The sequence below is a fragment of the Sander vitreus genome, chromosome 10, assembly GCF_031162955.1.
Source record: "Sander vitreus isolate 19-12246 chromosome 10, sanVit1, whole genome shotgun sequence".
Classification (NCBI taxonomy): domain Eukaryota; kingdom Metazoa; phylum Chordata; class Actinopteri; order Perciformes; family Percidae; genus Sander; species Sander vitreus.
The window spans coordinates 23,662,528-23,676,583 of NC_135864.1; the positions used below are offsets into that span (position 1 = coordinate 23,662,528).

The 14,056-nt window shown below is 42.5% G+C and overlaps 1 protein-coding gene across 1 annotated transcript; it reads left to right on the forward strand.

Moving 5' to 3' along the window:
• Nucleotides 1-5,273: 5,273 nt before the first annotated feature.
• dnd1 (DND microRNA-mediated repression inhibitor 1) lies at nt 5,274-13,313 on the forward strand. The gene is made up of 5 exons (XM_078261014.1): nt 5,274-5,297; nt 8,044-8,149; nt 10,277-10,602; nt 12,053-12,185; nt 12,775-13,313. The coding sequence occupies exons 1-5, from the start codon at nt 5,277-5,279 to the stop codon at nt 13,311-13,313; spliced, it is 1,125 nt and encodes a 374-aa protein (XP_078117140.1). The 5' UTR covers nt 5,274-5,276.
• The last annotated feature ends 743 nt before the right edge of the window (nt 13,314-14,056 follow it).

Genomic DNA, 14,056 nt, shown 5'->3' on the forward strand with positions numbered 1-14,056 from the left:
AGCCAGATCAATTCATTGCATGGACTGAACGTCAGATCAGACCCAGAATATCACCCAGAGGACGGGTGTTTGCCAAACCGAAATCTCCACGAGGATATTCAATTGTTTGAACTCATAGTGAAATCACATGTTTTTCAGTCTGGTGCACAGGAGCAGAGACCTTTGTTTCACAACCTCACAGCTCGGGGTCAGTCTGCCTCGGATGGTTTAGACCAGGGATCTTCAACAAGTGGCTAGCGAGTTACCGGTAGCAGGTTTCCAGTAGCTCGCCAATAAGTTGACAAACTGAAACACAAAATGACCACGATATTAAAAGTGAGGTAGCTAACGTTGTGAGCCATAGATGTGTGAAGTGCTAATTTTTTCTTGGACCCTGATAGGAATATTTTCAGTGATGTGGCTAACTCTGTGGGCTAAAAAAAAGTGTAAAATAGTCATGAATCTAAGTTAAGATTTGTCATACGTGTAACTAACGTAACTTAAGGCATCAATGAGAATATCACAATAACCTGTATTAAATATATTTAAGCATTAGAAATCAGAATTAGGTTCGGCTCTTGAAGTGAATTGGCTACGACCACTGTTTGAATAGCAAAAGCCGTATCAAAAGATTTATTTTAACATTCCACAAGGATTGTGAATCACACATAGAAAACAACAATAAAAATAAGTCAGTTTAAAAGAAAAATCAGTCCAGTCAATTAGTTCAATGTTCAACTCAGTTCAGTTTCAGTTCAGTTCCTGTGTGGTTTGTTGAGTAAAAGGCCTTGTTTTAAAGGTCCAATGTGTAGGAATTTCTCCCATCTAGCGTTGAGATCGTATATTGCAATCAACTCTCTGGCACCCATGGATGTATTAAAATGATTGTTTGGAGTAATTTCACCCTAGGCTGCTTTGCACCTTGACCTCAAGCCAAACAACCCCCCATAAGCTTTTTTCCCTTGTTATAACGTTGGTCGAGTTAGCGTTGTCAGCTGGTTAGCTTAGTGCAGACGCTAATGGATCCACGTTTGTATCTCGTAAATTACCCCACTAATAATGCCCTGGAATGATACCAAACAGTAGTACAAATAGTTTCTCTACTTACAAAGCGAGGCATTACAAAGTTTGTAACTACACCAGAAGTATGTAGTAGTAGTATGTAAGTACTGCGCGATAGCGCAGATAACGCGGTAGCAGCCGAGAGGAGTTTCCATCAGGCAAGTGTTATTTAAATATACTTCCGGTGTAGTTACAAACTTTCTAATGCCTTGTTTTATGGAATTGGCGGATAGGAACTGTCTGTAGCCTGTCGCAAGAGTTAAATTTTTTGAATGCATCCGGATGACCAACTGACAGGATTTTTTTCGCACCGCACTCGTTCGGACCCCATTCGCATGCAGTCTGCGAATCTCCATAGGTCATTTTTCCGGTCGTTTCGCAGCCGTATCGGAGCCGATTTCAAGTGCCAGTGGGAAGGCGGCGTAAGCCTCAAAACATCAGCCTGTTAGAGTAACCTCGTAGCTGAATAAACATACATGAATTCACGTAACATGATTAACAACGCACATGTGCAACAAAATGGTGTTACAAATTGCAACGGTAGATAAGCAAAGATAACCATATCAATCATCTCCGACTGTTTTTTTAAATTGTCAAAGGACATAACAGGAATAGCAACAGTAACATAAAATGCACATAGTATAGAATTATTATAATAGCTTATATTTCTGTTTTTAATCAAACTAAAATGGCATGCTAGAAAGTAGTTTCCCTCCTGTTGTAGGCCTACTCACCGGAGATTCTTAAACTTTAAGACAGCAGTTCACGATAACTAAGGCTTCTTGCCACTTTTACTAGCTAATATCAATGAAAATGATTTCTCTCGTGTGTTAAAGAGGCACTATGCAGTTTTGGCAATTTCTTCGCTGTTTTCTCGCTTTTTGCCTGCAGGTCTCTCTATAGAGCTCCCCCTACAGCTTCGGAATAGATATTTGGCAACACTGTTGTAAAAACTCGTTGGCGACTCTCCCCCCCCTCTCCACTGAGGTAGACAGCTAGTAAGCTAGCTAGTAAGCCCGTAACAGAAAGTGATCATATAATAAATTAAACATGAACCTTTACAGACAATAGCAAACATCCTGAGGTCACAATAACAAGAAATACAAAGATTAAACTGAGTTTATCCCAAAGATACTTACAAGTGCAACAGCAAGAACGCCAGGTCAGCATCGGATTTGCAGGCTTCTGTTTGTCTCAGTTCTCCCCATTCTGAAAACGCAGCTCCTATCCTATGTTTACTCGTGTCTGACTCCTCGCTCGGTCAGTCTGCCGTTTCCTCTTTCTCTGTTCCTCCGACAATGCTTTCCTAGCTTTCTGCTTCTTTTTTGCCGGCTCAGCCATGATGATTGTGTGAAAAACTCAAACGCTACCTTGTTAGCCGGCAGAGGTGTCAAGTAACGAAGTACAAATACTTTGTTACCTTACTTAAGTAGAAATGTATCTATCTATACTTTACCGGAGTAATTATTTTACAGCAGACTTTTTACTTCTACTCCTTACATTTTCACGCAATTATCTGTACTTTCTACTCCTTACATTTTAAAAATAGCCTCGTTACTCCTATTTCAGTTCGGCTTGTTTTCATTCCGGCTTGTCATCGTTCAAAAAAAAACACACAAAAAAAAAACCCTATCCAGATAAATCGCGCCATCTGGAGAGAGTGAATTTGATTGTGGTTGGATGAGAAGTATAAACATATACCATTCCGACACCCTATTGGTTTGTACGCGATCCATCGCACCTGCACAGACCTGGTGCTAATACGGCACCAGTGCTTTAACGACCATTATCTACCGGACCGAATAGCAACAACGGTTAAAATGCTGACAGCTCAACAGTGTAAAAGTGTGTCTGTATTTCACTGTAGAGCATTTTAACACCAGACTGTAGCTGCCGTTGTCTGAAAAACACAGACTAGAGAAATAGAGATAGAGAGAAGAGCCGTGTCACCTTTTTCAGCCCTTCTGAGTTTGCAGGTATGATTAACATTATATTAACATTATAGTCATTATGGCTTTTCGAAAAATGTTTTTTTGTGGAGGTGAGTTTTCATGCAGATTGGACTCACGGCCCAGGAGGAGTTACACAAAGTATGTTTCCCACATACCGCGACGTGGCTAATTAATAAAAAAAATTCTAACAGCGCCATCTAATGGCCGATTCACTCTAAATGTGGCATGGATGCTCAAGCCCCTATGCGGAACAACTTTGTCATGTTTGGTGTCAATCGGAATAAATCTTGGTAAGAGCCCCCTACAGGAAGTTGGTCCTGTAGTTGGTAGCTATCAAAATTCTTTTGATATCTTTTTGTCATGAGTGTAAAACACATGAAAAATGCATAATTAAAAATGGCCGCCTTTCGGTTGGGCGTAGCTAATGAAGGTAAATGGGAAATATGTCCGCAATGATTAGACCAATATGGGTATTAAATATGGTGAAGATCGGAGCAACTATGTCCAAGTTAAGGCCTTCCAGGCATTAGGGGGCGCTATGGAGCCCACTTACAGTTTTGGGGCAAATCGCTGTACAGTCTCGCAAAGCTCCCAGGTGTTTATGTGGGCGCCAATTTTTGTGAGTTTTCGTATATATTGAGGCCGTCAAAAATGTGCTCAATGGCTAAAACCAATTAGGGTCCCATAAGCTACGCCCATTTTGACCAATCAGTACCTTACTGTAGGGGTGGCCTCATGAGTGGCTCTAAATGGTACCCTTAAAATTTTGTAAAAATCAGATGAGCCGTTCATGAGCTATAAACTTTATGTACTTGTAGCGCCCTCTAGTGGCCAATTTTCATAAAATGTGTGGGGCATCTCTAGAGGGTCATGACAAACAAGAATCTTAAGTTTTGCGTTGATAGCAATAATTTTGGTTGAAATATGGCAAGTATGTTTTCATACTTAGCTACACAAATTTGTTTGTGCATAATATGTGCAATTTTTATCCTATAAAAAATCTTTTTTTAACTTTTTGTCAGGGCCGTCTGGAGATGCTACCTGCCAAGTTTCGTGCAGATCGGTCGCTCTATCTAGGAGTTTGGCAAAGTAGGTTTTCGATAAATCGTGATTTTTCACGCATAAAAGTCTAGGCGGAAATGGGCGTGGCCTATATCAGGAGATTCAGGGAACGCGAAGATATATGGTTTTTGAATGTGCGATGTACAGCTTGGGAGTTATATATGTGCATATGTGCACATTTTTGTGAGTTTTTGTGCATTCTAAACCCCTCAAAAATGCGACGAAGGCCTCGGAAAAATAATCTGATGAAAAACAATAGGTTCCTTCACACTTTCGTGCTCAGGCCCTAAAAATCGAAAAGAGAACATACCTTTGTTCTACCCATTCTGGCGGCAAACTGCTTAGTATTGTCATTTCCTGCGAATCATGTAACTCACTGTTTTTTTCTTCGTAACAGGGTTGCATTTATGTTGTGGGACATAACTTTATTGCAAAATGTCTATTATTTGAAATATTTCTATCATTTAAAAAATGTTTTAATATTTAAAAGAGGCATATACAAACAAAAAAGGATATTTAAAATGTATTTTAACGGTTGCATTTAACATTCAATTTGGTCATCTAGATGGTGGGACAATAGAAAAATGGCACTTACGTGGATGCTAGAGACTTATTTTTTATTTTCAATAATATTTTTGAAAAACAAATATTCAAGTCTGTTTATATTTAGTCTCAGGACAAGCCTTACACAATTTACACATTTTTTTTGTATATTGTACTAGATTATTTTAAATTTCATAGGTGGGACATTCTGTAATGACCCATGTAGCCTAATGTAACGGACGTTCACCCTCTAACTTTAAAGAAAAGTAGGCTTCATATTTTCGTTTGACACAATATGCAAATTAACGATTACTTTCCGAAAGTAATAGGCTAATCTGTGTTGTTTTCTTTTTTCTCAGACGACATTATTAGGCTACTTGTGTTTTGAGAAGAAATAAGTTACCATGTTTCTATGATGGTTGTTGATTAGCCTACAGCAGTGTTAAATATGTTGGTTAAACTAGGGCCACTGATGAGTCTCCTTAAGGCTACTTTGTTGCAGACTTGATTTTTGCTCGAACTTGCCCTGAATGCAGCCCACGCCGCGGCACGCGCCGACCGTGAAGGTAGCGTGGTGTCAGGTGCAATCTGCTGGCCAATTGGGGCCGCAGCCAGGTGCGACCACGAGCTGCGGTGACGTCACTGACCGCACGAAAAACAACCAACACGGTGGAGACGATGGAGAGCAAGCAGAGCCAGGTAACTTGTGCTTGTTCTTCTTTGAAATTGTGGCACGGTGGCTCAGTGGCTGCCTCACAGCCAGAAGGTTCTGGGTTCGAATCCAGGCCTTTCTGTGTGGAGTTTGCATGTTCTCTCCCGTTGCCCGTTACCCGTTGTTGTTCCTCCGGATGCCCCGGTTTCCTCCCTCCCACCATAAAAGACATGCATGCTAGGTAACTACAGTTGAAAATTAGCCGACTGGCTAACATTGGCGCATTTACAGAAATGTTGATTAATGTAATCATTGTCCTAATCAAAATAAATAAATCTTAAATGTAGCAGTTTACAAAGTGCGTTTGCTCAGTGACGTCGCGCGCCATTGGACTCACTCGTTCCACGAGTTGTTTATAAACACGCGTTGTGGAGCCCTGTGTGCTGTGTGTGTCCTCGCGTGGGGCCCAGCTGCCGCCCATTATTACCTCCTCTGGGTAACTGTTTCTGTCACTTGGGAGTTTTCTGTATCCAGGTATTTGTAACAGTGACTTTGTTGCTGGGCTTACACTGACATTCCGTTGTGCCTGGGTTGACTGGGTACAGTTGATACACGTTTTGCTTTTTCCATTACCACAGCAAAACACAGTGAGCAATGGCTCTCCCAAACAAAGATGAATACAATCACTTCTAATTTGAGTTTGTAGAGCAGAGGCCTTACTTGCTTTCCCTCACACTGTCTGTTCCATTTGGGAAGATAACATTCATATTTTTATACCATTAAAAACACTTTTTCAGAACAAATAGAAATACTCAACATATGCAACACGATGTTGGGTCTTTTGGATAAATATTGTCACGAGATATAATAAATACAATTATTCTGTCGGGACAGAAGCCAGTTTCACTGTTGATGCAATCTGGGATTGATTGTGATTGGGAAATTGGGGGGAATTGTTGGGTCTCTGTAAATTCTAGAGTGTGGTCTAGACCTATTCTATCTGTAAAGTGTCCTGAGATAACCCCTGTTGTGATTTGACACTTTAAATAAAATTGAATTTGTAGGGCTGCATGATATGAGGAAAATATGCGTTAACGTTGTTGAATATCGTGATAACTATAGTACTTGAATAAATAAACAGATATTAAAATGGACTCAGTTCTGATGCCTTAACTATCCTGCTGAAGTACAACAAAGTGTTTTTTTTTAAATTAAAAAAATGTTTTCATTATTTTATTGACCCAATGAATCATTGAACTGAACACAAAATGCACCATTTAAAACAAGAATAACTGCTACATGTTAAAGTTCAAGTGCGCAGAAAAAAAAGTGTCTTTCGCAATGTGTTGATGTCGCGCGAGTTGATATCGCGATGGCGATTAAAAACAAGGATTCCTGTGCGGCCCTAATGATTTTCTCTCAACGCTATTCCCCTGAGATCATGACCAGCAGCAGGTGGGTCTTGTCCTGAAAATGATGCAATGAATGCCATAATCTGTACCATGTGGAAGGGTTTCTGATCCATACGGGCGAATGGGTGGGCTCACCAGATTTCTAATGGCATCGGTTTGCTCTATATCACTCAGTACAGTAACAGTTTGATAAGTTCTGGAAATGGAATCAGTATTGACCTGGAAAAGACTATATTTAGGCTGTATCACAATTAGGGCTGCCGGATATGAGGAAAATATTTAGTATAGGAATATATTTATAGTATCAAATCATAACGAGAGTTATCTCGAGACACTTTACAGATAGAGTAGGTCTAGACCACACTCTATAATTTATAAAGTCCCAACAGTTCTAGTAATTCCCCCAAGAGCAAGCATTTAGTGCGACAGTGGCGAGGAAAAACTCCTTTTAGGGAGAAACCTCGGCCAGACCCAGGCTCTTGGTAGGCGGTGTCTGGCGGTGCGATGTGTTTATTGCGCCAGTTGATATCGCGATGGTGGTAAAAAAGCGATATATTGTGCAGCCATACTCACAATATAATATGACCAAAAACCTGGGGGATGTCTAATGACATTCTGATATTCAGGGTTTTGTCCTGACTTAGAATGGGCCTTTGGGGGGGGACCTATGGAGGGCAGTAAGCATGATCAGTCCGCGGACAGTAAAGGGAATGAGTTTCCTTATTTGACACAAATCTATATGTATTTACCTGTTATTTCTGACAATTTGATAACCAAAAATGTATATTATGCTTGAGTTAATAAAACCCCAGTTAAAGGACAATTCCGGCGCAAAATGAACCTAGGGGTTAATAACGTGTGTCTCTGGGACATGGTTTCTAGGGGTGTGCCAAAAAATCGATTCATATTCAAGCTCTACCGATTCAAAATCGATTCATAGAATTAAACATTTAAACATTTTTTAGAAAACAGTCATGAGCAGTTGAACCACGAACGCCGTGTAACCAGTACCACAGCTCAAACACAGCGTTCGTGATTCAACTGCTCATGACTTGTTTTCCAAGATGGCGCCCAAATGTAAACACGAACGCTACTGTCTTTATAATCTGTCTTTTAATAAACTGTCTGTACACTTACAAAGTTCCCAATGCTTCGGTTTGCATGTAGGAACCCTCATTATGCTAAGTGTGGTGCTATTTTGAGCCTTGTTAATGGTATAAAATAGTGATTTACCAAGTGCCCCGAAAGCTAGCATTAGCAGCTAACCACCAAAAAGCAGTTGTTAGCCATAATCTACTGAGGTGTATTTGATTTAAAATAAATGGGCTGAGGCACAGGGACAGGTTGATGAGGAGTTGTTCCCACTCTGTTTCCCCGTCAGGTGCTGAACGCGGAGCGGGTGCAGGCGCTGGAAACCTGGCTGAGAACGACCGGCACCAAGCTGACTCAAGTCAACGGCCAGAGGAAATATGGAGGACCGCCGGAGGGTGAGAGAGGCTAGTGATGGTCAAATGAAGCTTCGCGAACCACTGTCTTTATTTTCTGAGTTGAAAACGCACTGAATTGCCATTCCTTTAACCTTTTTTCTTTGAACAGAGAGCGCCATCTAGTGAGCTCAGAAAATAAAGACAGTGGTTCGCAAAGCTTCATTTGAACATCACTAAGAGAGGGTGCTCGGCTCAAAACACTCTGCCTTTACACCAGACTGCAATCAATCTAGTCTCGCATAGCCAGACCTTCCTCCACAGTCCCGCGGAGGAAGGTCTGGCTAGTCCACACAGCCTTCCTGGATGGGAGGAGAACGTGCTCTGGTTTATTGGTATTTCTTTTAACCAATCACAATCGAGGCTAGGGTGACCAGACGTCCCCGGTTTCGGTGACCTATCCCCGGCTGGAGCTGTCTCCAGAAATGTCCCTGGTTTTCACTGTGACTGACAGACCCGAAATTGGAATGAAATAGTCGTGCACCCTACACGCACAGGCTCAAGACAGCCAGAGCGAGCCTCAGAGCTCAGATGTTCTAGAATGCCCATTTTACGATGCTAAAATTCTTGTTTATTTACATGGAGTTTGGTGGGTTTAGCTAACGTAATTTCGTGGACTTTTTATGTTTTAAATAAGGATCTTACCCTTTAACAGAAAGATCAACCTCCTTAGAAATCCTTTCCATAATGTTGTCAGACACTTAGAATATTAATCTGAGTCTGTCAGTGGCAAAACGAGCACTTTTATTTACTTACACTGTAGCTTGTTTCGCCGTTGCCGACTGCAGCGATCTCGTTTAATACTGGACCAATGTCAAAGGAAAATAGTTCCTCAATAGTTTTAATTGTATCTGACACTCAATGAGCCCAGCGTGAAGCAATAAAGCAAAAGCTGTCAGATAAATGTAGTGCAGTAAACATTACAACATTTCCCTGTGAGGTGTAGTGGAGTACAAGTATGAAGTAGCAGCAGGGGCGATTCTAGGATCAGACCTTTAGGGGGGCTCAGCCCCTAATGAGAATGTGACACAGATATAGTGTATGTAAAAGTGTTAAGCTGCGCCATGAAATTACCAACTTCTTCACAACCGCACTCCTGCTCTTCCTCTGACAGATAGAGACTCAGCCAAAGGGCCAACATTATAATGTATTGTCATGTAAACTATTTATGTCAGCACAGACATTTTTGTTAATTGCCTAGCCAGTGTATCCCACCATAATGGTTATTATATTGTCAGATTCCAGACCATCCCACTTACTTATATATATATGTATATATATTTCAAAAATTGCGAAATTCACAAGTTCTCGTGAACACCTTTACACAATCACACAATCACCGACCCGACTCTTGGCAAACAAGCGATTGCGCCTGCTTTAGAAAGTTAACTAGTCGCAAGTTTGCGGTAAAATGCAGTCGGGTTGTCGAGGTCAGCATCCAGCAGTGTGTCCTCGTCAGTTTTTGGTACTTGATTGTTACGAAAATAAGTAACAGTAACTGTTTTTTTCAAGGCCTATACGGATACTGATATTATTAGTAGTTAATAGAATTGGTGTTTGGAACCGATGTGCATTTAAAGTGAAAATTAAGATTTTGGAATGTTACAAAGTCCAACACAAAACTTTGTTTACTTGTTTTACTTTGTTTTCAATAAATGAGAAACTTTCAACATAACGCCCAGTAACAGAGAGTCAGATAGTGTTGTGGGCGGGACATGAAGTCAGACTCAGCGGTGAGTGGAACCGAAGCAGAGGGACAGACACGGAGCTGTAGACCACTTTTTAATTCATTAACTTTATCGGTTATCAGGCAAATAAAACACAGATGCAGATAATCTGCAAACTGCCAAAACAATAATCGGTTGCTGTTTATATTAGTTGCCGTTTTGATAAAGACCAATGATTAAAATTGAGTGATGAACGTAAACAATGTTGGGGTGCTCTGATAAACTCAAATGAATCCAGGTGTTTTCATTATTTGTGCTATGCATTTTGTGAAAAAGCAACGTTAAAATCCTATTTTTTGTTTTGGAGTCTGGAACTGATAACTGCAGCAGACAAAGTAGCCAGTGATTGTAAATTGTTAGATTTTCCATTTGAACTCCCGTCTCCTCTGCGTTGTTCCGTCAGTGTGGGAGGGGCCGGCCCCAGGAGCCCGCTGCGAGGTCTTCATCAGCCAGATCCCGCGGGACACCTACGAGGATGTGCTGATCCCCCTGTTCAGCTCCGTGGGTCCCCTCTGGGAGTTCCGGCTCATGATGAACTTCAGCGGCCAGAACCGCGGCTTCGCCTACGGCAAATACGGCTCGCCGGCTGTCGCCACCGAAGCCATCAATCTGCTGCACGGGTACGTGGTGGAGCACGGCTTCCGTCTCAGCGTCCGCCGCAGCACCGAGAAGAGACACCTCTGTATGGGAAACCTGCCGGCCGCCACCCAGCAGGAGGAACTACTGCAGGTACCACGGCTCTGGGGCTCGGCTGGCTCAGAACCATGTTTCTTAGCTTTTAACTAGGGCTGGGCAATATATCGATATTATATCGATATCGTGATATGAGACTAGATATCGTCTTAGATTTTGGATATCGTAATACCGTAGTATGACACAAGTGTTTCCTGGTTTTAGAGGCTGCATTACAGCAAATGTCAAAAAACAGTGATGTCATTTTCTGAACTTACCAGACTGTTGTAGCTGTTCTGTTATTTGCCTTTACCCACTCAGTCATTATATCCACCTTACTGATGATTATTTATCAATAATCTCATTGTGTAAACATTTTGTGAAAGCGGCAACAGTCAACACTACAATGACGTTGCGGTGTCGATATCGAGGTATTTGGTCAAAAATATCGTGATATTTGATTTTCTCCATATCGCCCAGCCCTACTTTTAACGGAGAGATACACCTCAGTAGATTATAGTTAAAACGTTGGAAAAACCGACAATCTTAAAAAAAAGACAAAATCGTCTGAGAAAGCCACACAAAAGTCAGAAAAAGCTACAAAAATGACCGAAAAAGTGACATGCAGTATACAGTCAAAGATATTTTTTTTTTTTTTTGATGTATGCATGTCAATAAACTCTACATGTCTGCATAGGCGCCGATTTGTGTTTTCCTCCGTGGGTGCTCACGGGCGCACGCCCTTTTAAAAAAAAAAAAAAAAGTAGTCAAAAAATGTTTGCATTTGGGGCGGCCTCTAGCTCAACCATGTTGGCTGAGTCCTTTGCAGCGGCCCGGGTTCGAATCCAACCTGCGGCCCTTTGCTGCGTGTCATCCCCTCCCTCTCTCTCTCTCTCGCTCTCTCTCTCTCTCTCTCTTTCTCTCTCTCTCTCTCCACTTTCCTGTCTATCCACTATCTAATAAAGGGAAAAGCCCCCCAAAAAAATCTTTAAGACGGCTTTTACGATAATACGTAAAGCCGTAAAGTAGGCTTCCAGCTCAGCTCAGCGCCACTTCTCACAAATACAGATAGGATCGGAGATGAAAAGTTGAACTGACACGTAACCGCGATCAGCTCCGTTGTCTCTGCACTGGTAGAACTCTCTGCACTGATTACCTAATGCACATGCACACACTGTGAAGTGGGGGGGATGGAGGGTCACTAAAGAGGCGTTTTCATCCGAGAGACGCCGTGATTGGTGGATAGGATATGGAGCAGGGGACTGACAGCGACATAACCAATCACACTACGACAGACGCTCCACTTAGCACCAACTGCGACGTTTAATTTCAAATGATTGCAGTCTGGCACACGTGGGTGCTCCGGAGCTCGAGCACCAACGGTATCGGCGCCTACGCATGTCTGGCCCTTGATGTGATTCTGTTCTTCAGTGTGGCCCTCTTTAGTGAAAATGCGTTTGTGACTAAAGGCGTATTTTTTTGTTTTGTACCTACCGTTTTCTCCCAGGTGCTGCGTGTTCTGGCAGAGGGGGTGGAGAGGCTGTCCCTGAAGGCGGGGCCTGGCATAGAGGGCGTGTCTGCTATAGTCGTCTTCTCGTCCCACCACGCTGCCTCCATGGCCAAGAAGGGGCTGGTGGAAGGTATGTGAGGGACGGAACTGATACACGGGACCGGTGTGTGTCTGTAAACATGTTGTCAACCGTTGATATAAGTAGGGCGTAATTAATCGCGTTCAAATCGAGATTTGAAAGAATGCGATTGGCTAATCGCGAGGACCGCCATTAATGGAATGTGAAATAGTTTTAGTTGAATGTTTGGTGTAGAATGTGATTTAACACATTTTTTTTTTTAATTCCTCTTTTCATGATTACATTTACTCTTTGTTCATGAGATACATGCTGAAATAACGTTACACATCGTATCTTCAGTGGATCTTTCATTTATTTGTTATTACTTTATTTATTTAACATGATCGTAGAAGAAGCAATGTGTAGCTAACAAGATTCCCGAATCGTAACCGCATCGTCTGGCTGTCCGTTTTTTTTTTGTTTTTTTTTTCTTCCCCAAAATCGTTCAGCCCTAGCTATAACGCAAATTTAAACCCAAGCGATTCATCACAGCGATATGTACGTAAATCTGTGGACTTGTGACGACCTGCGCCTGGCAGTTTTTCTGCCGCTGACTTATCAAACCTCTGATTGGTCGGTTGCATCTTCTTTTTGTCTCCAGCATTCAAGAAGAAGTTTGCGATTAACATCTCAGTCAAATGGCAGTCGGCCGCGAAGCCTAGCCCGGACGAGCAACACAAACTTCCCAAGAGCCTCGTGCCGTCCCCCGTGAAGCCGCCGCGCCACATCCTGCCCGCTCAGCCCTCGGGCCCGCCTCCTCGCCTGGCCCGCCCTCAGTCCACCCCGCTGGGTTTCTGCAGAGCAGTGGGAGGACCCACTGCCCCCCCGCCCCCCAGCGCCACCTTCCAGGGGCCCCCAGCGTCTCCAGCACCCGCCTCGCCCCCTGCGATGCTCCTGCGTATGCTGTGCGAGGCGAATGGCGTCGGCCAGCCGCTCTATGAGATTTACTACAGCCACGCTGGGCCGGATGGATTCCTCTACTTTACCTACGAGGTGTGCGTCCCCGGGACGAACACGCCCTTCAGGGGGCTGGTCCCGATCTTGCCGGGACCCACGGCGTCAAGCACGTGGGAGGAGGCCCAGCGGGCCGCGGCCCAGCAGGTTCTGCACAGGATGTACAGTAATGAGTTGGCCCACTGACACGCTCAGCAGATACACACATGTATGAATATATACAGCACAGTTTGCTTTATTATGTTATATCCAAAAAAAAAATGTTTAATCTTCTTATGTAGTTTGTTGATTTCTGCATGCTTTTATGAGAGTAGTTTGAAGTTTGTCTTGTTTCATCTTCTGTGGTTTGTTTTCTGCATGTTTTTTTATTGTGTTTTTTATTGCGTTGGATTGGTTCCTCATTTTAATTAAATGAGTTTTGAAAAGAACATGGGATGGCGATGTTGCTTTGTGTACAAGTCTGGAATGAAAGACTAACCCCTGGTTTCAAGATAAATTTAAAGACTTTATTTGTCCATTGTTTATTTCTAAAGAAACACGACAATGTATAAAAGGCTCCATTACCTTGTACCTCACGTTATGGCTCCGTAGCAGACGGTTTTGTAAAAATAGGCTAACGATTGTGTCATAACCACGCCACTTACTGTCGCACAGTAGAGGAATTACCGTATAGTACAGGAGAAGCTCGCAGGTAGATTCGACTTACGTTAGCTGTTTAATTACTAATGTTAACTAGCATTTTAGTTAGCAATAATTAGCCTGTGTCTATGTTATCTCCTTACATATACCTACGCTCTCCGTCTCTGTAAGATTCTGAATGATTGAGATTTCTCTTGGCACAGCTACCAGAAGACTTCCAACTTTCAGACAGGTTGCTCACATCACATTTACGTTGTCTCTCTCAGTTGGAGGCTGCGCAGTAACGCTCA

What these genes read in the sequence shown, in the direction of transcription:
- dnd1 (XM_078261014.1), top strand. Translation starts at nt 5,277, where the DNA reads ATGGAGAGCAAGCAGAGCCAG. An exon ending in ATATGGAGGACCGCCGGAGG is followed by an intron (nt 8,150 to 10,276) that starts GTGAGAGAGGCT and finishes TTGTTCCGTCAG; the next exon opens with TGTGGGAGGGGCCGGCCCCA. An exon ending in AGCAGGAGGAACTACTGCAG is followed by an intron (nt 10,603 to 12,052) that starts GTACCACGGCTC and finishes GTTTTCTCCCAG; the next exon opens with GTGCTGCGTGTTCTGGCAGA.